Consider the following 26,009-nt stretch of genomic DNA (forward strand, 5'->3'; position numbering starts at 1 on the left):
GCCATTTTAATATTGAAGATGGAAGAAAAAAAGCTACATTTTTGGCATATTATGCTTTATTATTTCAAGGAAGGTAAAAACGCAACTGAAACGCACAAAAAGATTTGTGCAGTGTATGGAGAAGGTGACTGATCGAACGTGTCAAAGTGGTTTGCAAAGTTTCGTGCTGGAGATTTCTTGCTGGACAATGCTCCACGGTTGGGTAAACCAGTTGAAGTTGACAGCAATCAAATCGAAACAGTAATTGAGAACAAGCAACGTGATACCGTGTGGGAGACAGCGGACATACTCAATATACCCAAATCAAGCACTGAAAATCATTTGCATCAGCTTGGTTATGTGAATCACTTTGACTGGGTTCCACATAAGTGAAAAAAACCTTCTTGACCATATTTCCTCATACGATTCTTCACTGAAGTGTAATGAAAATGTTCCGTTTTTAAAACAAATTGTGACGGGCGATGAGAAGTGGATACTGTACAATAATGTGGAATGGAAGAGATCGTGGGGCGAGCAAAATGAACCACCACAAACCACACCAAAGGCCAGTCTTCATCCAAAGAAGGTGATGTTGTGTATATGGTGGGATTGGAAGGGAGTCCTCTATTATGAGCTCCTTCCAGAAAACCAAATGATTAATTCCAACAAGTACTGCTCCCAATGAGACCAACTGAAAGGGGCACTCGACAAAAAACGTCCAGAGTTAGTCAACAGAAAATGCATAATCTGCCATCAGGATAACGCAAGACCGCAAGTTTCTTTGATGACCAGGCAACAACTGTTACACCTTGGCTGCGAAGTTCTGATTCATCCGCCATATTCACCAGACATTGCACCTTTGGATTTTCATTTATTTCAGTCTTTACAAAATTCTCTTAATGGAAAAAATTTCGATTCCCTGGAAGACTGTAAAAGGCACCTGGAACAGTTCTTTGCTCAAAAAGATAAGAAGTTTTGGGAAGATGGAATTATGAAGTTGCCTGAAAAATGGCAGAAGGTAGTGGAATAAAAGGGTGAGTACGTTGTTCAGTAAAGTTCTTGGTGAAGACGAAAAATGTCTTTTATTTTTACTTAAAAAACCGAAGGCACTTTTTGGCTCACCCAATATATATATACACTTTTCAGATTCTTTTCCATTATAGGTTATTACAAGATACTGAATATAGTTCTCCGTGCTATACAGTAGGTCCTTGTTGTTTATCTATTACATACACAGTAGTGTGTTTTGGTTAATTCCAAACTCCTAATTAATCCCTGCCCCCACTTCCCCCTTTGGTAACCATAAGTTTGTTTTCTATGTCTGTGAGTTGATTTCTGCTTTGTAAGTAAGTTAATTTGTGTCATATTTTAGATTCCACATGAGTGATATACTTGTCTTTCTCTTTCTTACTTCACTTAGTATGACAATCTCTAGGTCCACACATGTTGCTGCAAATGGCATTATTTCATTCTTTTTTATGGCTGACTAATATTCCACTGTGTGTGTGTGTGTGTGTGTGTGTGTGTGTGTGTGTGTGTGTGTGTGTGTGTGTGTGTATGTATCTATATCTATATATACCACATATTCTTTATTCATTCATCTGTCAATGGACATTTAGGTTGCTTCCATATCTTGGCTATTGTAAATAGTGCTGCTATGAACACTGAGGTGCACGTAGCTTTTTGAATTAAGAGTTTTTGTCTTTTCCAGATATATGCCCAAGAGTGGGATTGCTGGATTATAACTCTATTTTTAGTTTTTTAAGGAACCTCCATACTGTTTTCCATAGTGGCTGCACCGATTTACATTCCCACCAACAGTGGAGGGTTGCCTTTTCTCCACCCCCTCTCCAGCATTTATTATCTGTAGACATCTTGATGATAGCTTCCCACATGACTAGTGTGAAGTGATACCTCATGGTAGTTTTGATTTGCATTTCTCTAATAATTATCGATGCTGGACATCTTTTCATGTGCTTTTTGGCCATCTGTATGTCTTCTTTGGAGAAGTGTCTATTTAGGCCTTCTGCCCATTTTTTGATTGGGTTTGTTTGTTTCTTTAAGATATTGAGTTGAGCTTCCCTGATGGCACAGTGGTTGAGAGTCCGCCTGCCGATGCAGGGGACACGGGTTCGTGCCCCGGTCCGGGAGGATCCCACATGCCGCGGAGCGGCCGGGCCCGTGAGCCATGGCCGCTTGGCCTTCGTGTCCGGAGCCTGTGCTCCGCAACAGGAGAGGCCACAGCAGTGAGAGGCCCGCGTGCCACAAAAAAAAAAAAAAAAAGATATTGAGTTGTATGAGTTGTTCACATATTTTGGATGTTAACCACTCATCAGTTGCATCATTTGCAAATATTTTTCCCATTCTGTAGGTTACCTTTTCATTTCATTCATGGTTTCCTTTGCTGTGCAAAAGCCTTTAAGCTTAATTAGGTACCATTTGTTTACTTTTGCTTTTGTTTTTTGCTTTCCTCCAGGAGTTTTATAGTGTCCAGTCTTATATTTAGGTCTTAATCCATTTTGAGTTTATTTTTGTGTATGATGTTAGAGAATGTTCTAATTTTATTCTTTACATGTAGCTGTTCAGTTTTCCCAGCACCACTTATTGAAGGGACTGTCTTTTCTCCATTGTATATTCTTACCTCCTTTGTCATAGATTAATTGACCATAAGTGTGGACCGTTGAGTATGTACATTTATTTCTGGGCTATCTATCCTGTTCCACTGATGTACGTGTCTGTTTTTGTGCCTGTACCATGTTGTTTTGATTATGTAGATTTATATTCAATAGTATAATCTGAAGCCAGGGAGCATGATACCTCCAGCTCCGTTCTTCTTTCTCAGAATTGTTTTGGCTATTTGGGGTCTTTTGTGTTTCCATATAAATTAAAATATTTTTTGTTCTAGTTCTGTGAAAAATGCCATTGGTAATTTGACAAGAATTGCACTGAATCTATAGATTGCCTTGGGTAATATGATAATTTTAACAATATTGATTCTTCCAACCCAAGGACATGGTATATCTTTCCATCTGTTTGTGTCATCTTCAATTTCTTTCATCAGTGTCTTATAGTTTACAGAGTACAGGTCTTTTTCCTCCTTAGGTAGGTTTATTTCTAGGTATTTTATTCTTTTTGATGCTATGGTAAATGTGATTGTTTCCTTTTTCTTTTTCTGATAGTTCTTTTTTTTTTTTTTTGATAGTTCATTTTTAAAAAAATATTTATTTATTTATTTGGTTGCACTGAGTCTCAGTTGTGGCAGGCAGTCTCCTTAGTTGCCGGCTCATGGGCTCCTTAGTTGCAGCTCGTGGGTTCCATAGTTGCAGCTCACTGGTTCCTTAACTGCAGCACATGGGTTCCTTAGTTGTGGCAGGTGGGCTCCTTAGTTATGGCTCACAGGCTCCATAGTTGCGGCTCGCCAGCTCCTTCGTTGTGGCATACGAACTCTTAGTTGAGGTATGCATGTGGGATCTAGTTCCCTGACCAGGGATCAAACCCAGGCCCCCTGCATTGGGAGCATGGAGTCTTATCCACTGCGCCACCAGGAAAGTCCCTGATAGTTCTTTGTTAATGTATAGAAATACAACAGATCTCTGTACATTAATTCTGTATTCTGCAACTTTACCGAATTCATTGATGAGCTCCAGGAGTTTTCTGGTAGCATCTTTAGGATTTTCTATGTATGGTATCATGTCATCTGCAAACGGTGACAGTTTTACTTCTTCCTTTCCAATTTGGATTCCTTTTATTTGTTTTTCTTCTCTGATTGTTGTGGCTAAGACTTCCCAAACCATGTGAAATAAAAGTGGGGAGAGTGGGTACCCTTGTCTTGTTCCTGATCTTAAAGGGAATGTTTTCAGGTTTTCACTGTTGACTATGATGTTAGCTGTGGATTTGTCATATATGGCCTTTATTATGTTGAGGTAGGTTCCCTCTATGCTCACTTTCTGGAGAGTTCTTATCATAAATGGATGTTGAATCATATCAAAAGCTTTTTCTGCATCTATTGAGATGATCTTATGGTTTTTATTCTTCAGTGTGTTAATGTGGTGTATCACACTGATTGATTTGCGAATATTGAAAAATCCTTGCATCCCTGGAATAAATCCCATTTGATAATGGTGTATGATCCTTTTAATGTATTGTTGGTTTCAGTTTGTTAGTATTTTGTTGAGGATTTTTGTATCTATGTTCATCAGTGATATCGGCCTGTAATTTTCTTTTTTTGTGATATCTTTGCCTGGCTTTGGTATCAGGGTGATGGTGGCCTCACAGAATGGGTTTGGAAGCATTCCTTCCTCTGCAGTCTTTTGGAATAGTTTCAGAAGGATAGGTGTTAACTCGTCTCTAAATGTTTTGTAGAATTCACTTGTGAAGCCATCTGGTCCTGGACTTTTGCTTGTTGGGAGTTTTTAAATTACCAATTCAATTACAGTACTGGTAATCCGTCTGTTCATATTTTCTATGTCTTCCTGGTTCAGTCTTGGGAGATTGTATCTAAGAATTTGTCCATTTCTTCTAGGTTGCCCATTTTATTGACATATCATTGCTTCCAGTAGTCTCTTATGATCCTTTGTATTTCTGTGGTGTTGGTTGTAGCTTCTCCTTTTTCATCTCTGATTTTATTGATTTGGGCCCTCTCCCTTTTTTTCTTGATTAGTCTGGCTAAAGGTTTATCAGTTTTGTTTAACTTTTCAAAGAACCAGCTTTAAGTTTCATTGATCTTTGTTATTGTTTTCTTCATTCTATTTCATTTATTTCTTTCCTTCTGATCTTTATGATTTCTTTCCTTCTACATTCTTTGGGTTTTGCTTGTTCTTCTTTCTGTAGTTGCTCTAGTTGTGTTAGGTTGTTTATATGAGATTTTCTTGTTTCCTGAGGTAAGCCTGTATTGCTATAAACCTCCCTCTTACACCTGCTTTTGCTGCCTCCCATAGGTTTTGGATCATTGTGTTTTCATTTTAATTTGTCTCTAGGTATTTTCTGATTTCTGCTTTGATTTCTTCAGTGATCCATTGATTGTTTAGTAGCATTTTTTTAAGCCTCCACGTGTTTTGTGTTTTTTGCAGTTTTTTTTTCGTATAGTTGACTTCTAGTGTTATAGCATTGTGGTTGGAAAAGATGTTTGATATGATTTCAATTTTCTTAAATTTACAGAGGCTTGTTTTGTGGCCCAGCATGTGATCTATCCTGGAGAATGTTCCTTGTGTACTTGAAAAGATTATGTATTTTGCTTTTGGATGGAATCCTCTATAAATATAAATTGAGTCCTTGTGGTCTAATGTGTTATTTAAGGCCTGTGTTTCCTTATTGATTTTCTGTCTGGATGATCTGTCCATTGATGTAAGTGGGGTGTTAAAGTTTCCTACTATTGTTGTGTTACTGTTGATTTCTCCTTTTATGTCTGTTAATATCTGCCTTATATACTGTGGTGCTCCTATGTTGGGTGTATATATATTTACAATTGTTATATTTTCTTCCTGTATTGATCCCTTGATCATTATGTAGTGTCCTTTGTCTCTTGTAACAATCTTTATTTTACTTTTTTAAAAAAATTTATTTATTTATTTATTTATGGCTGCACTGGGTCTTTGTTGCTGCACACTGGCTTTTCTCTAGTTGAGGCAAGCAGGGGCTGCTCTTCATTGTGGTGGGCAGGCTTCTCATTGTGGTGGCTTCTCTTGATGCAGAACACGTGCTCTAGGTGCATGGGCTTCAGTAGTTATGGCACATGGTCTCAGTAGTTGTGGCTTGCGGGCTCTAGAGCGCAGGCTCAGTAGTTGTGGTGCACGGGCTTAGTTGCTCTGCGGCATGTGGGATCTTCCTGGACCAGGGCTTGAACCCGTGTCCCCTGCATTGGCAGGCAGATTCTTAACCACTGCACCACCAGAGAAGCCCACAATCTTTATTTTAAAGTCTGTTTTGTCTGACATAAGTATTGCTACTCTGGCTTTCTTTGGATTTCCATTTGCGTAGATACCTGTTTCCATCCCCTCACTTTCAGTACATATGTGTCTCTAGATCTGAAGTGAGTCTCTTGTAGGAGGCATATATACTGATCTTGTTTGTATCCATTCATCCATTCTGTGTCTTTCAGTTGGAGTATTTAGTCCACTTACATTTAAGGTAATTATCAATATGTATGCCATTTTGTTAATTGTTTTGGATTTTAAAAAATTATTTTTTTATTTATTTGGCTGTGCCAGGTCTTAGTTGTGGCATGCAGGATCTTCGTTGCCACATGCAGGATCTTCATTGTGGCATGAGGGATTTTTTTAGCTGTGGCACGTGGGGTCTTTTAGTTGCGGCGTGCAAACTCTTAGTTGTGGCATGTGGGATCTAGTTCCCTGACCAGGGATCGAACACAGGCTCCCTGCATTGCGAGTATGGAATCTTAGCCACTGGGCCACCAGGGAAGCCCCTGGATTTGTTTTCGTAGGTCTTTTTTTCCCTTTCTAGTTTTGTTCTCTTCTCTTGTGATTTGATGACCATCTTCAGTGGTATATTTGGATTCCTTTATCTTTTTTTGTGTGTGTCTATTATAGATTTTTGGCTTGTGGTTACCATGAGGTTTTTGAATAGCAGTCTATGTATATTATATGCATGATTGTTTTAAGTTGCTGATCTCTTTATTTCAAATGCATTTTAAATAGCCTGCATTTGTACTCTCCTCCCCTCATGATTACTGTTTTTCACATCATATTTCACATCTAATTGTTTTGTGTATCCCTTAACTGCTTATTATCGATACAGATGATTTTACTGCTTTTGTCTTTAACCTCCCTACTGACTTTGTGTGTGGATGATTTCCTGCCTTTACTATATGTCTGCCTTTACTGGTGAGCTTTTTCATTCTATAATTTTTTTGTTTCTTGTTTCTTGTTGTGGCCTTTTCTTTTTCACCTAGAGAAGTTCCTTTAACAGTTGACGTAAAGATGATTTGGTGGTGCTGAATTCATTTTGCTTTTGCTTGTCTGTAAAGCTTTTGATTTCTCCATCAAATCTGAATGAGGGCCTTGCTGGGTAGAGTATTCTTGGTTGTAGGTTTTTCCCTTTCATCACTTTAAATATATCATGTCATTCCCTTCTGGTCTGCAGAGCTTCTGCTGAAAAATCAGCTGATAGCCTTATAAGAGTTCCCTTGTATATTATTTGTTGCTTTTCCTTTGCTGTTTTTAATATTCTCTCTTTAAGTTTTGTCATTTTAATTACAGTGTCTTGGCATGTTCCTCTTTGGGTTAATCCTGTATAAGACTATCTGTGCTTCACTGGACTTGGGTACTTGGGTAACTATTTCCTTTCCCAGGTTAGGAAGGTTTTCAGCTATTATCTCTTCAAATATTTTCTTGGGCCATTTCTCTCTCTCTCCTCCTTCTGGGACCCCTTTAACGCGAGTATCAGTGTATTTGATGTTGTCCCAGAGGTCTCTTAAACACTCCTCATTTCTTTTCATTCTTTTTCTGTTTAGCAGCAATGATTTCCACCACTCTGTCTTCCAGCTCACTGATCCATTCTTCTGCCTCATTTAGTCTACTATTGATTCCTTCTAGTGTATTTTTCATTTCAGTTATTGCATTCTTCATCTCTGTTTCATTCTTTATATTTTCTAACTCTTTGTTAAAAACTTCTAACTTCTCACTCTGTATCTCCATTCTCCTCCCGAATTCTTTGATCATCTTTACGACCATTACTCTGAACTCTTTCTTGGGTAGACTGCCTATCTCCACTTCACTTAGCTCTTCTTCTTGGTCCTCTGTAGGAGGCGTCCTATGCATCCCAGCAGAGCACTCCCCTTGCATCACCCAAGCTACATGCTCTAGGGGTTCCCCCTAAGAGAGCTGCATGGGTCCTTCTGTTGTGGCAGGCTAACTATGAGGGTGGTCTGGTAGGCCTGGTTGGCCCCTAGTCTGAATAGGGTGCCAGGCCCTGCCTTGTATAGATGCAACTGGCTGCTGTTGAGTGGGGCCTGGTCTCAAGGTGGCTGGCTGCAGAACCCTAGGGAGCCCCAGGGCTAGTGTTGGCTCACTGGTGGGTGGAGTCAAGGTCCTGGTCCTGAAGACTCTGGGGCTGCTGCCCACTCCCTGGCACGTGAAGTCAGATCCTGGGGTTAATGCCAGACTACTGGCAGGCAGAGCTGGTTCCTGGAATCTGGCTGCAGGGCCCAGGGATTCCAGAGCTCATTTTAAATCACTGGTGGAGTGGGGCTGGTTCCTGACACAACTGGGTGTGGGGTCTGGGGTGTCCTGAAGGTTGCACTGGCCTGCTAGTCAGCAGGGCCAAGGCCCAGATGGGCTCAGGGTAAGGTCGGGCCTGCTTTGTGGGGTCACAGTTTTCTTGCTTCTGGTGTCTGCCCCCTGGTGGATGAGGCTGGTCTAGAGGCTTCTGCAGGCCTCCTGGCAGGAGGGGCCTGTGCCTGTTCACTGGTGGGTGGAGTTCGGTGTTGGCCCTCTGGTGCGCTAGGCCATGTCTAAAGGTGGCTATGGGCTCTTTAGTCTTTAGGGAACCTAAAAATCCAATATGTCAGCTACCAGGAGTGTTCACACAGCTAAATTTTCCCCAATATTCACAAGTGTCTATGTTCCCAGCATGAGTCACAGCTGCCCCTCTCTTCTCCAGGAGACCCTCTGGGACCAGTAAGTATGCCTGGCCGAGGCTAATATGAAATCTGCTTCTGCCCTGGGTCCCAGCACATGTGAGATTCTGTGTGTGCACTTCAAGACTGAAGTCTCTATTTCCCTCAGTCGTGTAGGACTCCCGCAGTTAAGCCCGGCTAGCCTTTAAAGTCAAATGCTCTGAAGACTTGTCTTCCCAGGGCTGGACACATGGAATGGGAAGCCTGATGTGGAGCTCAGAACTCTCACTCCTGTGGGAGAACCTCTGAAATATAATTATTCTCCAGTTTGTCATTTGCATACCTGGGGAGTATGGGATTTGATTATATTGTGAGTCTGCTCCTCCTATCCATCTTGTTGTGGTTCCTTCTTTATATCTTTAGTTGTAGATCTTTCCTGGTAGGTTTTGGTTCTTTTAAATCAATGGTTGTTCTGCAGATTTTGGTGTGCTCATGAGAGGAGGTGAGCTCAGGGTCTCTCTACTCCACCATCTTAGCTGCTCTCCTCTATAATTCCACTTATTTCAATACTGCAAGAATTTCCAAAATGTCAGATCTGTGACAGAATATAGAACTATTATAGAAGATGACTTTTTATTCTATATGCTTATATTTCATTTATTTTACACTGGTTTATGCAGGAATTATTCTGAAAAAGTTGTATTTAAATCAAACCTTTAAAATGAAAAATGAAATATCAAAGTTAAATGAATTCAACTGAGAACTGACCATTTACTGGACAGTTGTGACAAACCCTGCAGGCATCAATAGCCATTCAACTTATTTTTTAAGGTCAAGTTTTCTTATGTAGGTTTGACTTTTTAAAAATATTTTTAAGCTTTTCCTCTAAGATCAGTAACAAGGCAAGGATGTCTGCTTTCACCACTTCTATTCAACATAGTACTGGAAGTTCTAACAAGAGCAATTCAGCAAGAAAAATAAAATACATTCAAATTGAGAAGGATAAAATACAATTATTTATGTTTGCAGACGATATGATCTTAAACGTAGAAAACCATAAAGATTCTGCAAAAAAAAAGAATAAATGAATTCAACAAAATAACAGAATATAAAATTAAAACTCAAGAATCTGTTGTGTTTCTATGCACTAACAATGAATAATCAGAAAAGGAAATCAGGAAGACAATTCCATTTTCAGTAGCTTCAAAAAGAATAAATACTTAGGAATTAACCAAGGAAGTGAAAGACTTGTATAATGGAAACTACAAAACATTGCTGAAAAAAGTTAAAGGAGACATAAATGAATGGAAACACATCCCATGTTCATGCATTGGCAAGACTTGGAAAATGTCAATAGAATTGACCCTTGAGCAACATGGGTTTGAATTGCATGGGTCCACTTACATGCAGATTTTTGTTTCAATAAATATGTATTACAGTACTACATGATATGAAGTTGGTTGAAACTGTAAATGTGGAGCCTTGATTACAGAGGGCTGACTATAAAGTTATATGTGAATTTTCGACTATGTTGGGGGGGTGGCATCCCTAACCCCCCTGTTGTTCAAGGGTCAACTGTATTATCGAAAGCAATCTACAGATGCAGTGCAATCCCTACCAAAATCCTAATGATGTTTTTTAGCAGAAATATAAAAGCCACCCTAAAATTCATATGGAAGCTCAAGGGACACCAAATATTCAAAGCAAGCTTGAAAAAGAATAAACCTGAAGAACTCACACTTCCTGATTTCAAAACCTACTATATAACAAAAATAAGAGTTGGTTCTTTGAAAAGATAAACAAAATTGACAAACCTTTAGCTACACTAACCGTGGAAAAAAGAGACGAGAACCAAATCAACAAAATTATAAATGAGAAAGGAGACATTACAGCTAATACCACAGAAACAAAAAGGATCATAAGAGGCTACTATGAACAACTATATGCAAACAAACTAGACAACCTAAAAAAATGGAAAAAAATCTTAGAAACATGCAACCAACCAGAACTGAATTAGGAAAAAACAGAAAATCTGAATAGACCAAACACTAGTAGGATATTGAATCAGTAATCAAAATCTCACAACTAAGAAAAGCCCAGGGCCAGATGGCTTCATAGGTGAACTTTAACAAACATTTAAAGAAGAATTAGGGACTTCTCTGGTGGTCCAGTGGCTAAGACTCTGCGCTCCCAATGCAGGGGGCCCAGATTCCACCCCTAGGTCCCTAGGTCCTAGGTCCCACATGCTGCAACTAAAGATCCCACACGCCACAACGAAGATCCTGCATGCTGCAACTAAGAACTGGCACAGCCAAATAAATAAATATTAAAAAAAAGAAGAATTAACACTAATCCTTCTCAAACTCTTCCAAAAAATATAAGAGGAGAGAATACTCTAAAACTCATTTTATGAGGCCTTATACCAAAGCCACAAAGAACACTACCAAAAAAGAAAACTACAGGACAATATCCCTGAAGAATATGGATGCAAAAACTCTCAACAAAATACTAGCAAACCAAATTCAGAAGCACATCAAAAATGTCATTCACCATGACAAAGTGGGATTTATCCCTGGGATGCAAGGATGGTTCAACATATACAAAATCAATGTAATATATCACATTAATAGAATGAATGAAAAAAAACATATGATCATTTCAATAGATGCAGAAAAAGCATCTGACAAAACTGAACATCCATTTATGGTTTAAAAAAACTCTTAAAAAATTAGGTATAGAAAGAATGTACCTAAACATAATAAAGGTCATATATAATAAGCCCACAACTAACATCACATCAATGGTGAAACGCTTCCTCTAAAATCAGGAACAAGACAAGGGTGCTCACTCTCACCACTCCTATTCAACATAGTACTGGAAGTCCTAGCTAGAGCAATCAGGCAAGAAAAAGAAATAAAAGGCATCAGAATTAGAAAGGAAGAAAAAATTGTTCATATATGCAGATGACATGATTTTATATATAGAAAATCCTGAAGACTCCCCCGACCAAAAGTGCTAGAATAAATGAATTCAGTAAAGTTGTAGAATACAAAATCAACATACACAAATCAGTACCATTTCTATACACCAACAATGAATTATCTGCAAAAGAAATAAAATGATCTCATTTACAATAGCACCAAAACAGCAAAACACCTAGGAATACATTTAACCAAGGAGGTAAAATACCTAATCACTGAAAACTATAAGACACTGATGAAAGAAATTGAAGAAGACACAAATGAATGGAAAGGTATCTTGTGTTCATGGATTGGAAGAATATTGTTAAAATGTCTATACCACAAAAGCCATCTATAGAATCAATGCAATCTCTATCAAGATTCTAATGGCATTTTTTTTATAGAAGTGAAAAAAACAATCCTAATATTTATATGGAACCACAAAAGAGCCTGAATAGTCAAAGCAATTCTGGAAAAAAATAACAAAGTGGGAGGCATCACCCATCCTGATTTCCAGCTATATTTTAAAGCTATAGTAATCATAACAGTATGGTATTAGCATAAAAAAAGACACAATGGAAACAGACCAATGGCACAGAATAGAGGCTCCAGAAATAAACCCATGCACAGTCAACCAATATTTAACAAGGCAGCCAAGAATACTCACTGGAGTCTCTTCAACAAGTGGTGTTGGAAAAATTGGATATTCACATGTAAAAAAATGCAACTAGATCTCTAGCCCTTACAAGAGTTAACTTGAAGGTGGTTCAAGATGACAACATAGGAAGACCCTGAAATTACCTCCTCCTTCAGACACACCAAATCTACAACTAAATTTGGGGTAATTTTCTTTGAAAAAGACCTACAAACTAGCTGAGCAACTCTTCACATTAGGCAAATGAGAAAAAGGAAACACGGAAGCAGGTAGGAAAAGCTGAGACACAATCTTGCCAGAAACCCCACCCTTAGGGCAGTGACCCACAGTTGGGAGGGAACTCACAAACCTGGAGCTTCTCCCTGAGGAGCAAAGGGTTCCTACCTTACACTGGACACCACAACTTTTTTTTTTCTTGGCTGTGTTGGGTCTTAGTTGCTGCGCACGGGCTTTCTCTAGTTGCAGCGAGCGGGGGCTACTCTTTGTTGTGGTGCACGGGCTTCTCATTGCAGTGGCTTCTCTTGTTGCGGAGCACGGGATCTAGGTGCATGGGCTTCAGCAGTTGTGGCACTTGGGCTCAGTAGTTGTGGCTCGTGGACTCTAGAGCACAGGCTCAGTAGTTGTGGTGCACGGGCTTAGTTGCTTGCTCCACGTCATGTGGGATCTTCCCAGACTAGGGCTCAAACCTGTGTCCCCTACGTTGGCAGGCAGATTCTTAACCACTGTGCCACCAGGGAAATCCCTGGACACCACGACTTTTAGGATCTGCACCTGAGAGACAAGCCCCCAAAACATCTGGCTTTGAAAACCAACGGGGCTCACGATCATGAGACCCTAAGGGCTGCAGCAAACTGAGAAATGACTCTTAAAGGGCTCATGTGTGAACTTACTCACCCCAGGGCCCAGTGCAGAAGCAGCTATTTGAAAAGTACCCAAACTTTATACGAAAGAGATTCATTTGATAACCCTTAAAGCATCAGCCACAGGGGCAGGAGTCTTCTGGGATACTCTCTGGGGATGGAGGCTGTTGGGTGCCATTCTACGCTCTCCCTCTGCCTTGCGAAAGGCCGAGGGGCGGGCATCATCTTTATTCTCATCCTCAGTGGGCACCATCTTCACACTCGGTCTCTGCTGTAATCCAGAGCACTGGCAGCTCCTGGAGGGCAGCTTTTACACATCAGGTGCCCCCGCTTTTATGTCTGGTTCCCGGGTTTTCGTGGCTGCTGTCCAGGGGACACCCCTTGATCATTTAGCTCTGGTGGTCAGTGGGGCTTATACTTACAGGTCCCAAAGGACTGTCACCAATAAAGAAAGAGTTCTTAAACAGTTATGACCTTCAGGGCACAGCAAGAAGCAACAGACCGCAGGAGCTCAGTCTTCCTCTGAAAGCAGCCTAGTAGTTTATCATCATAGCTGCAGCCCGAGGGGAGCTGACTGTAAGCCTTCCAGAGACCTCAAAGGGTGACCTTCACCCTCTTCCTTTCTGCGACCCCAGAGCACCAGGAGAGCTCTTACACATGTCTGGTGCCCTGGATTTTGTGGTTTTCCTCCAGGGAATGCTTCTTGATCACCTGGCTCTGGTGGCCTGGGGGGGCTTGTGTCCCTGAGCCCCACAGCACAATAACAATTAGAGAGACAGTTCTTGGCAGACAGCACCCCCAGGGCACTGTGCAGACAGCAGACTGAAACACACCCCCAGTCCTTCTGTGAAAAAGGCCCACTTACTTGTCCTGGAGCTTCTGCCTGAGGGGCAGGCTTCAAGTCTGGCACACATCCAGGTGCCTACAGAGATGCTCTCAGGGAATGTAGGGCAGGGGACTCCGTCTTTACGTTCTCCCTCTGCCTTGTTCCAGCTTGCCTGTATCTCCCAGAGAAGAGCTTTACACTCATTTACAGCCCCAATTTTCGCAACTTTCACCAAGGGGACACCTCCAAACTGACGGACTCTGGTGGCCAACAGGGCTTATGCTTGCAGGTCTACAGAACTCTGCACAGTTGGATACTTTATAATTGCATACTTAAAAGCTGCTGCCTGAGGGTCTGGCTTCCAATCAGCCTGAATCTAGGTGCTGAGATCCTCCCGTTTGAGACATGAACAGGTCTTGGCACATCCTCAACTACTGGGAGCCATTCAAAGTAAAATAAGCTCGCTTGCACAATCATAAAGGTTTGAAAGACAGCCAAGAGCTATAGGGCAAGTGTGAATGCCAAAGTTCATCTTCTACACGTGGCCACTCCTTCAAGACGAAGAGAGGCGGCTGTTTTATCTAATGCACAGAAACCAACACGTAGTCAAGCAAAGTGAGGAAACAGAATATGTTCCAAATGAAAGAACAGGAATAAACCGCAAAAAAAAACCTTAATGAAAGAGAGAAATAATTTACCTGATAAAGAGTAATGGTCATAAAAATGCTCAGCAAACTTGGGAGAAGAATAGACGAACACAGTGAGAACTTCAACACAGAGAAAATACAGAAATTAGCAAATCGAAGTCACAGAGCTAAAAAATACACTAACTGTACCGACACTAGGGGGGTTCAACAGTAGACTAGATGAAACAGAAGACAAGATCTGTGAACTTGAAAACAGGGCAGTGGAACTCATGCAATCATATCAGCAAAAAGAAAAAAGAATTTAAAAAGTGAAGACAGGGAATTCCCTGGCAACCCAGTGCTTAGGACTCGGCGCTGTCACTGCCGTAGCCTGGGTTCAGTCCCTGGTCGGGGAACTAAGATCCCACAAGCCACATGGCGTGGCCAAAAAAAAAAAAAAAAAAAGCGAAGACAGCTTAAGGAAATTATAGGACAACATCAAACACACAAACATTCTCATTACAGGGGTCTCAAAAGGAGAAGAGAGAGAGAAAGAAAGGTGCAGAAAAGTTATTTGAAGATAGAATGGCAGAAGACTTCCCTAGCTTGGGGAAGGAAACAGACGTCCAGGTCCAGGAAGCACGGACAGCTCCAAATAAGATAAACATAAAGAGATGCACACAAAGACACATTATACTTAAAATGTCAAATGTTAAAGACAAGAAGAGAGTCTTAAAAGGAGAAAGAGAACAACAACTTCTTCTATATAAGGGAACCCCCATAAGACTATCAGATATTTCAGCAGAACCTTTGCAGGCCAGAAGGGAGTGGCACAATATATTCAAGGTGATAAAAGAAAAAAACTTCCTGGCAAAGTTAATATTCAGATTGAAGGAGAGATAGAGTTTTGCAGACAAGCAAAAAACTAAAGGAGTTCATCACCACTAAACCAGGCTTACAAGAAATAAGGGACTGCTTTACACTGAAAAGGAAGGGTGCTAATTAGTAACAAGAAAATATATGAAAGTATAAATCTCACTGGTAAAGGTAAATATATAGTAAAGATAGCAGACTATTCACTTATAAAGCTAATATGAAGGTTAAAAGATAAAAGTAGTAAAAATAACTATAACTACAGTAATTAGTCAAGGGATACAGAAGATAAAAGATGTTAAATATGACATCAAAAACAAAAAACTTTGGGAGGGAGTAAAAATGTAGAGCTTTAGAGCATGTTCAAACTTAAGTCATCAACTTATAATAGATTGTAACAAATATAAGTTATTATATCTAAGTCTCATGGTATCCACAAAGCAAAAACCTGTAGTAGATACACAAAAGACAGTGAGAAAGGAAGCTAAGCATACTACTAAAGAAAGTCATTGAAGCACAAAGAAATAGAGCAAGAGATGAAGAAAGGGAGAGGAACTACAAAACATCCAGAAAACAAGTAACAAAATGGCAATAAGTATATATCTATCAATAATTACTTTAAATGCAAATGGACTAAATTCTCCAGTCAAAAGACAGAGCTGCTAGATAAAAAAACAAAAAAGAACACCCCAGTATATGCTTCCTATAAGAGACTCACTTTGGATGTAAGGACACGTATAAACTGAAAGTGAAGAGATGGAAAAAGACATTGCATGCAAATGAGGAAACCAAAAGAAAGCTGGGGTAACTATACTTACATTAGACAAAATAAACTTTAAAACAAAGACTGTAAAGAAGCATAGCATTACATAATGATAAAGGAGTCAATCTGACAAGAGAATATACCATTTGTAAATATTTATGCACCCAACATAGGAGCACTTAAATTTATAAAGCAAATACTAACAGATCTAAAGGGAAAAATAGCCAGCAATACAATAATAATAGGGGATTTTAATACCCCAATTACATCAATGATCATCCAGAGAGAAAATCAGTAAGGTAACATCAGCTTTAAAGGACACTTTAGACCATACGGCATTAACAGATGTATACAAAACATTCCATACAAAAGCAGCGGAACAAATTCTCCTTGAGGGCACATGCAACATTTTTCAGGATAAATCATATGCTACGCCACAAAACAAGTCTTAGTAAATTTAAGAATACTGAAATCATATCAAGCATCTTTTGTGACCACAATAGTATGAAACGAAATCAATTATAAGAAGAAAACTGGAAAATTCACAAATATATGAAGATTAACAACATGCTGATAAACCAGTGGGCTAATGAAGAAATCAAAAGTGAAATTAAAAATACCTGAGACATTAATGAGGTTGCTTGCCTCGGAGGCATTTCACAGAAGCAGGCTTGGTCCTGACCAGCAGCATCCTAGGCTGTCAGGATAGACACAAACTGGGGCTCTTCCATCTGTGAAATCCCCCAAATCACAGCTGCTGACCTAGAATTTTTTAGACCCTCTCAGCCTTTTAAGGCCGAAGGAACTCAGTGGCGAACACCCCTGGGGAGGTCTTCCTTTCCTTGTTACATCTTCAAATTAAATTAAGGTGAATGATCACAGCTAAATTTGAGAAATTATTAGCACAACTGTCAATCAAATTCTCTAGATGGAAAATATTATTCTTTAGAACAGAATCTGAGTTCAGAACCCATCTAGGATTTTTCAGCACCCTTGGGATCAACTTAAAAATTCCATTACCTTTCTTTCCAACGCAGACGTCCATCAGGGTAATGTGGTGGGGTTTTCTTCCAAGGCACTCAACTTGACAAATCTGGTCACAGAGAGGAAAATATTGGTAAAGATGTCAAAACTAACAGACAATGGCATTCAAAATATTTGGCCTATCTCTAACCTTAGTCATTTGCCCTAGTGAGGTAAAGCAAAGAGCTAGTTAGTTGGGGGTTTTTTGGGGGGTAGATTTTTGGAATTAGTGTAGATAATAATTATTTAGCTCCTACATTTAGATCTAAGAGTGAATTTTTGCATATAGTGGGAGGAAAGGTATACTTTTTTTTTTTTTTTGCCTTGGCATCTTTGTTTGAAAGCAATTGATTGTGACCATAAGGGCTTATTTCTGGACATGCCATTCTGTTTTATTGACCCATATGTCTATGTTTATGCCAATACAAGGTTGTCCCAGGGAATTCCCTGGCAGTCCAGTGGTTAGGACTCCGTGCTTTCATTGCCAAGGGTGCAAGTTCGATTCCTGATTGGAGAACTAAGATCCCACAAGCTGTGCACTGCAGCCAAAAAAAAACAAAAACAAAAAAAAGATTGTCCTGATTACCTTTATAGAAAGCTTTGAAACCAGGTAGTGTATCCCAACTTAGTTCTTTTTCAAAACTGTTTGGCTCTTCTATGTTCTTTGCATTTCCATGTAACTTTTAGGGTCAGGTTGTCAAATTCTATTACACCAAAAAAGATTTTCGTGGGGATTATGTGAAATCTCTAGATCAATTTAGGGAGGACTGCCTCTTTAACAATAATTGAGCCTTCTAATTGATGTGCATGGTACACCTCTCCATTTAATCAGACGTTCAGGTAAGTATCTCAGCAATGTTTTAGGAGTTTTGGTGCATAGTTCTTGCACTTTTTTGTTAAATTGATTCCCAAGTATTTTGTTCTTTTTGATGCTATTGTGAATGAAATTGCTTTTTAATTTCATTTCTGAATTGTTCATTGTTAGCACATTAAAATATAATTAACTTTGTAAAAAAAAATAAAAATACCTGAGACAAATGAAAACTGAAATATAAAATACCAAAATTTATGGGATGCAGTAAAAGCAAGTCTAAGAGGGAAATACATAGTGATAAATGTTTGCCTCAAGAAACAACAACAATCTCAAACAAATAACTTTATACCTCAAAAAACTGGAAAAAGAAAAACAAAGCCCAAAGTTAGTAGAAGGAAGGAAATAACAAAGATCAGAGTGGAAATAAATGGAATACAGACTAAAAAGACAATAGAAAAGATCAATAAAACTAAGAGCTAGAAGTTGGTTCTTTGAAAAGATAAACAAAATTGGCCAACATTCAACCAGACTGACCAAAATAAAGAGAGGAATCAAAAAATAAGATCATAAATTAAAAAGGAACCATTATGGGCTTCCCTGGTGGCGCAGGGCTTGAGAGTCCGCTTGCCGATGCAGGGGACACGGGTTCGTGCCCCGGTCCGGGAAGATCCCACATGCCGCGGAGCGGCTGGGCCCGTGAGCTGTGGCCGCTGGGCCTGTGCGTCCGGAGCCTGTGCTCTGCAACGGTAGAGGCCACAGCAGTGAGAGGCCCATGTACCGCAAAAAAAAAAAAAAAAAAAAGGAGCCATCATAACTGATCCAAAGGATGGTAAGAGACTACTATGAACAACTATAGAACAAACTGGACAACCTAGAAAAAATGAGTAAATTCCTAGAAACATACAACCTTCCAAAACTGAATTATGAAGAAATATAAAATCTGAATAGACCAACCATTAATAAGGAGACTGAATCAGTAATCAAACACTTCCCAACAAACAAAAGTCTAGGGCAAGACAACTTACTGGTGAATTCTACCAAAACATTTAAGGAATAAATATCATTCCTACTCAAACTCTTCCAGAAACAAGAGGAAGAAACTCTTCCAAACTCATTTTATGAGACCAGCATTACCCTGATAATGCAAAACCAGATAAGGATGCCACAAGAAAATTATAGACCAATATCACTGATGAACACAGATGCAAAAATCCTCAATAAAATATGAGCAAGCCAAATTCAACTATACATTAAAAATGATCATATCCATCATCAAATGGGATCATCCCAGGGATGCAATCATGGTTCAAAGTCTTCCAATCAATCAATGTGATACACCACATTAACAAAATGAAGGATAAAGATCACACATGCAGAAAAAGCATTTGACAAAATTCAATATCTGTTTACGGTAAAAACTCTCAACCAAGTGGGTAGAGAGGAAATATACCTCAACATAATAAAGGCCATCTATGACAAGACCACAGCTAACATCATACTCAATTGTGAAAAGTTGAAAGCTTTTTCTCTAAGATAAGAAACAAGATAAAGATGCCTACTCTCACCACTTTCTTTTCAACATGGTATTAGAAGTCCTAGCCAGAACAATTAGGCAAGAAAAAAAAATAAAAGGTATCCAAATCAGAAAGGAAGAAGTAAAACTGTTACTGTTGGCAGACGACATATTATATATAGAAAATCCAAGAGACCCCACCAAAAACACTACTAAACTAATAAACGAATTCAGTAAAGTTGCAGGATACAATATCAATATACAAAATCTGTTGTATTTCTACAAACTAATAACTATCAGAAAGACAAATTAAGGAAATAACCCCATTTAAAATTGCATCAAAAAAGGGACTTCCCTGGTGGTGCAGTGGTTAAGAATCCGCCTGCCAATGCAGGGGACACGGGTTTGAGCCCTGGTCCAGGAAGATCTCACATGCCGCGGAGCAACTAAGTCCGTGAGCCATAACTACTGAGCCTGCAATCTAGAGCCCACAGCCATAACTACTGAACCCGTGCACCACAACTACTGAAGCCCATGTGCCTAGAGTCCGTGCTCTGCAACAAGAGATGCCACTGTAATGAGAAGCCCGTGCACCGCAATGAAGAGTAGCCCCAGCTCACCGCAACTAGAGAAAGCCTGCACGCAGCAACGAAGACCCAATGCAACCAAAAAAAAATATATTGCATCAAAAAAAAATAATATACTTAGGACTAAATTTAACCACGTAGGTGAAAGACCTATACACTGAAAACTAGTAAGACATTGATGAAAGAAATCAAAGACACAAATAAAATGGAACGATATTCCATGTTCATGGATTGGAAGAATTAATATTGCTAAAATGTCCAAGCTGGGGCTTCCCTGGTGGCGCAGTGGTCGAGAATCTGCCTGCTAATGCAGGGGACACGGGTTCAAGCCCTGGTCTGGGAAGATCCCACATGCTGCGGAGCAACTGGGCCCATGAGCCACAACTACTGACCCTGCGCATCTGGAGCCTGTGCTCCGCAACAAGAGAGGCCGAGAGAGTGAGAGGCCTGCGCGCTGCGATGAAGAATGGCCCCCGCTCACCGCAACTAGAGAAAGCCCTCGCACAGAAACGAGACCCAACACAGCCAAAAATAAATAAACTAATTAAAAAAAAATGTCCAAGCTACCCAAAACAATATACAGATTCAATGCAATCCCTATCAAAATTCCAATGGCACTTTCCACAGAAATAGGAAAAAATAATCCTAACATTTATATGAAACTATGAAGACCATGAATAGCCAAAGAAATGTTGAGAAAGAAGAACAAAGCTGGAGGCATTATACTTCCTGATTTCAAACTATATTACAATGCTGTAGCAATCAAAATAGAATGGTATTGAATAAAAACATCACATATGTCAATGGAACATAATAGAGTCCAGAAATAAACCCACCCATATATGGTCAATTATTTTATGACACAGGAGCCAAAAATATGCAGTGGGGAAAGGACGTTCTCTTCAATAAACGGTGTTGGGAAAACTGGACAGCTACCTGCAAAATAATGGAACTAGACCCCTATCTTATAACATACACAAAAACTAACTCAAAATAGATTGAGTTGAATGTAACACCTGAAAACAATAAAATTCTTAGAAGAAAACATAGGCAGTAAGCTTCTTAACATCAATCTTGGCAATGACTTTCTAGATCTGACACCAAAAGCAAAGGTGACAAAAGCAAAAATAAACTCAGACTAAAAAGGTTCTGCACAGCAAAGAAAATCATCAACAAAATGAAAGGCAACCTATGGAATGGAAGAAAATATTTGCAAATCATATATCTCATAATGGGGTTAAAATCCAAAATCTATTAAAAAAAAAAAAAAACTCATACAACTCAACAGAAAAAAACCCAAATAATCCAATTTAAAAAATGGGCAAAGGACCTGAACATACACTTTTCCAAAGAAGATATATGAATGGCCAACAGGCATGTGAAAAGATGGTCAGCATCATTATACGCATTAAGGAAATGCAAATCAAAAACCCGAGAGATCACTTCACACCTGTTAGAAAGGCTAGATTCAGAAAGACAAGAGATGACAAATGCTGGCAAAGATGTGAAGAAAAGGACTCCTGTGGATGGTTAGTGGGACTGTAAACTGGTACAGCTGCTATGGAAAACAGTACGGAGGTTCCTAAAAGAATTAAATATAGATTTACCATACTTAAATCCAGCAATCCCACCTTGGGGTATATACCCAAAAGAACTGAAAGCAGGGTCTTGAAGTGATACTTGTACACCCATGTTCACAGGAGCATTATTCACAATAGCTAAAACATGGAAGCAACCCAAGTGTCCATCCACTGATGAATGGATAAGCAAAATTCAATATATACATACAATGGAATAGTATTCAGCTTTAAAAAGGAAGGACATTTTGCAATATGCTACAACATGGTTCAATCTTGAGGACATTATGCTAAGTGAAATAAGCCAGTCACAAAAAGACAAATACTGTGTGATTCCACTTAGTCAAAATAATAAAGACAGAAAATAGAATTAGGTTTTCCAGGGGCTAGAGGGAGGGAGAAGGAAAATTATAGGTATAGAGTCAGATTTACAAGATGAAGAGAGCTACGGGGATGGATGGCGGTGAGGACTGCACAACAAAGTGAATGATTTAATAAAATTAATTAAATTGTACTGAACTGTACACTTAAAAATGGTTAAGATGGTAAATTTTATGTTATGTATATTTTAACACAAAAAATTATGAAATTAACATATGCTCATCATAACAAAAAGTAATTACATTAACAAATACCCAGTCTCCCCCCCTCCTCAAAGCTGTACAAATTATTTAAGCTCCTATCAAATTACAGAGATGCCATTAGCTTACATTGATGAGCCAGCATTTTCTGGGAAGGGGAGAAAATTCCTTTAGCAGAATGAAGAACATAATTAAAATACTGCTTCTGTCTAAGAAGCAATGCAAATAAATTATTTTTCATGCAGAAATGAACAAGAAAAAAATTTAAGTCTCAGACACATGGAGTGAAAGCCAAGGTCTGGAGGGACAGGCAGGGGATAGAGGGCTACTGCTTAGTGTTTAGTAGATGGTCTGTGTGTTTGCTTCCTGAAGCTTATGCCCCAACCCGATGGAGACTTAGGGGAAACAACTCTTATTAAAGTAGTGGTAGAAGGGGGCAAAAGATGAGACGACAGTGAGGAAGATACCTTTATAGACCCTTTTACATGCATCACCTGAACCTCAAAATTACTCTGTAACGTCATACAGGGAAAATGTTCTTATTCTGATTTTATGGAGTAAGAGGATTTCTAGGAAGTGCCTCGTCCAGGTCATCCAGCCCTTTGAAGCCTTCCACCCCGGCAACCTGGGCACCATCCAGTTTACCTGACACCCTGCCTCATGTAGGAACAATGATGCTGAGCCAGCTCCTTCTGAATGGGGTGAGATGGGGTTGAGCCAATGAACTGCTGATGCATCAATGATAATGAATCAACACAGCAGCTAACTGACCCCAAAACAGAAATTCCTGACGTGTTTGTGGCGCAGGGACTGTCAGTATCCCCTAGTGACAAATTCTCTCCCCAGGAAGGGAAATGTCTTACCACAAACATCAGAAAGCATTTGTCCAATGTATTTCTCAGTGTGAAAGATTATGCTTATCAAATAACTTTACAGATCACCTCCTTGTCTTTCCAGAAGAGTTGGGGTCAATGTGAAAAAAATTTTGCGTGCACAGAACCGGGCTTCTAAACAGAGAACATTCTAAACATTTTACCTCTTTTCCAGCTGATTTTACAATATAGGCAATTAAGTAATCAAGGAATTAATGAATTTCTGGTGCACAAGAAAACCACATAAGCTCGAAGTTCTTCTGCAGTCTCCCACTTTCTTTTCTGTCACCCTGACTTCCACACTTCTCTTTAGGGACCCCCTAGCCGACTTGGCTACTGGGGCCACAATCTCACCCCCTCTCACCAGCTCAACAAGGTACTGCAGAACTCGGCTGCAATACCACATTTCACCGGTAGATGTCGGAGCCCCAACACTTGACAGAGTCAACGTTCACATTTCTGACAAGCAAACCAGCAGCCATTTAGCGCCTACTGTATACTCGCCGACAATTATGCTAGGCGCTTTCAGGTCAATACCGCACCGGTGGGCTCATCTGGGAAACGCGTGAGGATTCGATTAGTTAAATTGTATAAAGTGTTTTGCACAATGACTGAATCGTAGTGTGAAATTATTACCGGCCCAAGGTGAGGCGGCAGAGACCAGCCGGGGTCCACCGCAGCTGTCTCAGCAGCGAGGTCTGCGTCTGGGCCCAGGGCTTGCTTTCCATCCAGTTGGGGCACTTGTCCTTTTTCCTGTCGCCTACCACCAAGCTGCTGGTACGTCCTCCAAGTTGGGATCCGGAATTTGGCTCCCCTCTGGCAAAGCGACGGTGGTGTTGGTGGGTGGAGGAAGGGGGGTCACAGTTGGGGCGGGTCCAGGGCGGGGCAGCTACATCATCCGCTTTCCTGCGGGCACTTATAAAAGGCGGGCAGCCTGGTAGGTGGCACGGTGGGGCGCAAGACGTCGCGCTCCTAAGGTCTAAACTCAACACAAACTTTTCTCCTTTGACTTCCGGGCCTGCGCTCTACCTGCCCGCGAGACCGACCCCGGCACCTGAGGCACGCCGGCTTGGCCCTCCCGCCGCGTAGCCGGGCGGGGCCTCGGCTGCACCTGGGAGGCTGCACTTGCCTGGGACCGCCAGTCTCGGGCTGGTGGGCTCCGCTGGGCGCCCAGCGTGCGGCGTACCCGGGTCGACTTCGGCGGGCAGGGCGCCCCGGTCGCCCGCCTCCCGGGGGAAGGACAGGCCGGGACCCACGCTCCGGCGCTCCGGCCCGCACCTGGCGCTGGGGCCCTGTGGCCGACGCACACGCGCAGAGAGGAGCCAAGTGCCGGGGCCCCAAGCGCGCGGAGGCTGTGCTCGGTGTAGGCGCGCGGTGGCCGCCCCAGGTGCCGGCAGCCGGGACGCCCCCTCCCCCTACGCACGTGCGGGCCGCCGCCCCCTCCGGGCTACCAGCGCAGCCGCGAGGCGGCGCGCCAATCGCCCAGGGCCGCCGAGGGGCGGGGCCGCTGCCCGCATTGTTCCTCCCTGAGCGGCGGGCCCTCCCCTTCCCCCAGTCCCGGGCGGGGCGCGGGGCCGCCGAAACCGCGGAACGTGGGCTCGCGCCCCGCCTTTGTCTCCCGGGCGCGAGCCGGCGCAGACCCGCCCCCGCCGCTCGCTGCCGGAGCCGCTTTGTGACGCGGCGCGGGGGACGGGGTCGCGGGGTGCTGAGCCGGCGGGCACAGCCTCAGCATGGACGTGACCGTCTCGGAGCTCATGGAGCTCTTCCTGCAGAGCCCGCTGGTGACCTGGGTGAGTGTGCCCGGCCCCTCGCCCCATTGTTGGGGCACTAGCTCCACTCCCGCCCGCCTGCAGTCGCGGCAGACCCGACCCGGCCGGGTTCCCGGAAAGCCCCTGGACGCAGAGGATTCATCAGGTGCCCCCGGCCGGTCATCAAGTGTCCCGGAGTATGGGGGTATTTCCAGCTCTGGAGCCCGCGCGCCCGGTGCAGGACCCCGCCGCGCTCTCGGCCCGGCTGGGGGCTGAGCGGGTACACCTGTTCCCACCGGGGCGTTGGGCCGGAGGCCCTGGAGCGACAGTCTTCCGGTGGTCACCCTGGCCTCTCATGGCTTTGACCATTCGAGAAAAGGACCCATTCCCCAAAACATCCTCGTGTAGTTTCTGAACCCCTGAGACCAGCGGGCGGATGGCGGTGGGGATTAGGGGGATCCCAGTGAGAACGTGTACAGGCTGCGCTGGGCGCACTGTTTTCCAGTGGATTTGAGACGTGAGAAATTTATTGAAAAGTCCCTTTTATTTTTTTTTTCCCCTCTGACACGCCGGAGAAAAGTGGCGAGGAAGTTTTCTTTCTGCTGTCTCGCGTCTGTTGCCTGGCGCGGGGAGGGGAGAGAGGCCCTGGAGAAGGGTGCTGTTTGTTGAAGGGTGGGTGGTCTTGGGTGACCCCCTCCTGCCCACAGGGGCTCTGCCCGCCTGGAGAGCTTTAGACTGTGCGCGTGGAGGTGACTTTTCCTGCCTTTCTCTCCGTGTCCCCTACCCGCAGGTGAAAACTTTTGGCCCCTTCGGAAGCGGCAACCAGGACACCCTGACAATGTACATGGATTTAGCGGACGGCATCTTTTTGAACCAAATCATGTTGCAAATGTAAGTTATATTCGGGGAGGAAGGAAGGAGGGAATGATGCCGCAGCAAGTCGACATTTAAGGTTGTAGAAATGGAATGTGAGGTTGCAGTGGAGGGTTCTTTGCACGTCGGGCCACTGGTATCTCAGCATTAACGTGTCTTTTCGTCGTTTGTGGGGTATGGAGAACTCCAGGACAGTGGGTTGGCAGCTTGTTTGATGGAAGGAATTTGAAATTGAGTGACTGTCATCCACATGGTGTAGATAGTGCAATTGACTTCGAACTCAGGGACTTGATTGTTGTTTGAGTAA

The 26,009-nt window shown here is 41.8% G+C and overlaps 1 protein-coding gene and 1 long non-coding RNA gene across 5 annotated transcripts in view; one reads left to right on the top strand and one right to left on the bottom strand.

The window, feature by feature from the left end:
* Positions 1-23,845, bottom strand: part of LOC307181584 — a 56,132-nt gene extending 32,287 nt beyond the window's left edge. For both annotated transcript variants that reach the window (XR_013826957.1, XR_013826958.1), the window contains exons 1-2: positions 23,718-23,845; positions 17,135-17,207 (exon numbers count right to left, since the gene is read on the bottom strand). This is a non-coding gene — a long non-coding RNA (uncharacterized lncRNA). The remainder of the gene's footprint in view (positions 1-17,134; positions 17,208-23,717) is intronic.
* The window catches only part of CCDC88C (coiled-coil domain containing 88C), a 129,600-nt gene continuing 127,332 nt past the window's right edge, over positions 23,742-26,009 (top strand). The window contains exons 1-2 of one of the 3 annotated variants that reach the window (XM_079912138.1): positions 23,742-24,871; positions 25,620-25,720. In XM_079912138.1, the coding sequence (XP_079768264.1) occupies positions 24,812-24,871; positions 25,620-25,720 (161 nt within the window). In that variant the 5' untranslated portion in view covers positions 23,742-24,811. The remainder of the gene's footprint in view (positions 24,872-25,619; positions 25,721-26,009) is intronic. The other 2 variants (XM_079912139.1, XM_079912140.1) reach the window with 2 other exon arrangements.

Source organism: Stenella coeruleoalba, assembly GCF_951394435.1.
Source record: "Stenella coeruleoalba genome assembly, chromosome: 2".
NCBI classification, from domain to species: Eukaryota; Metazoa; Chordata; class Mammalia; order Artiodactyla; family Delphinidae; genus Stenella; species Stenella coeruleoalba.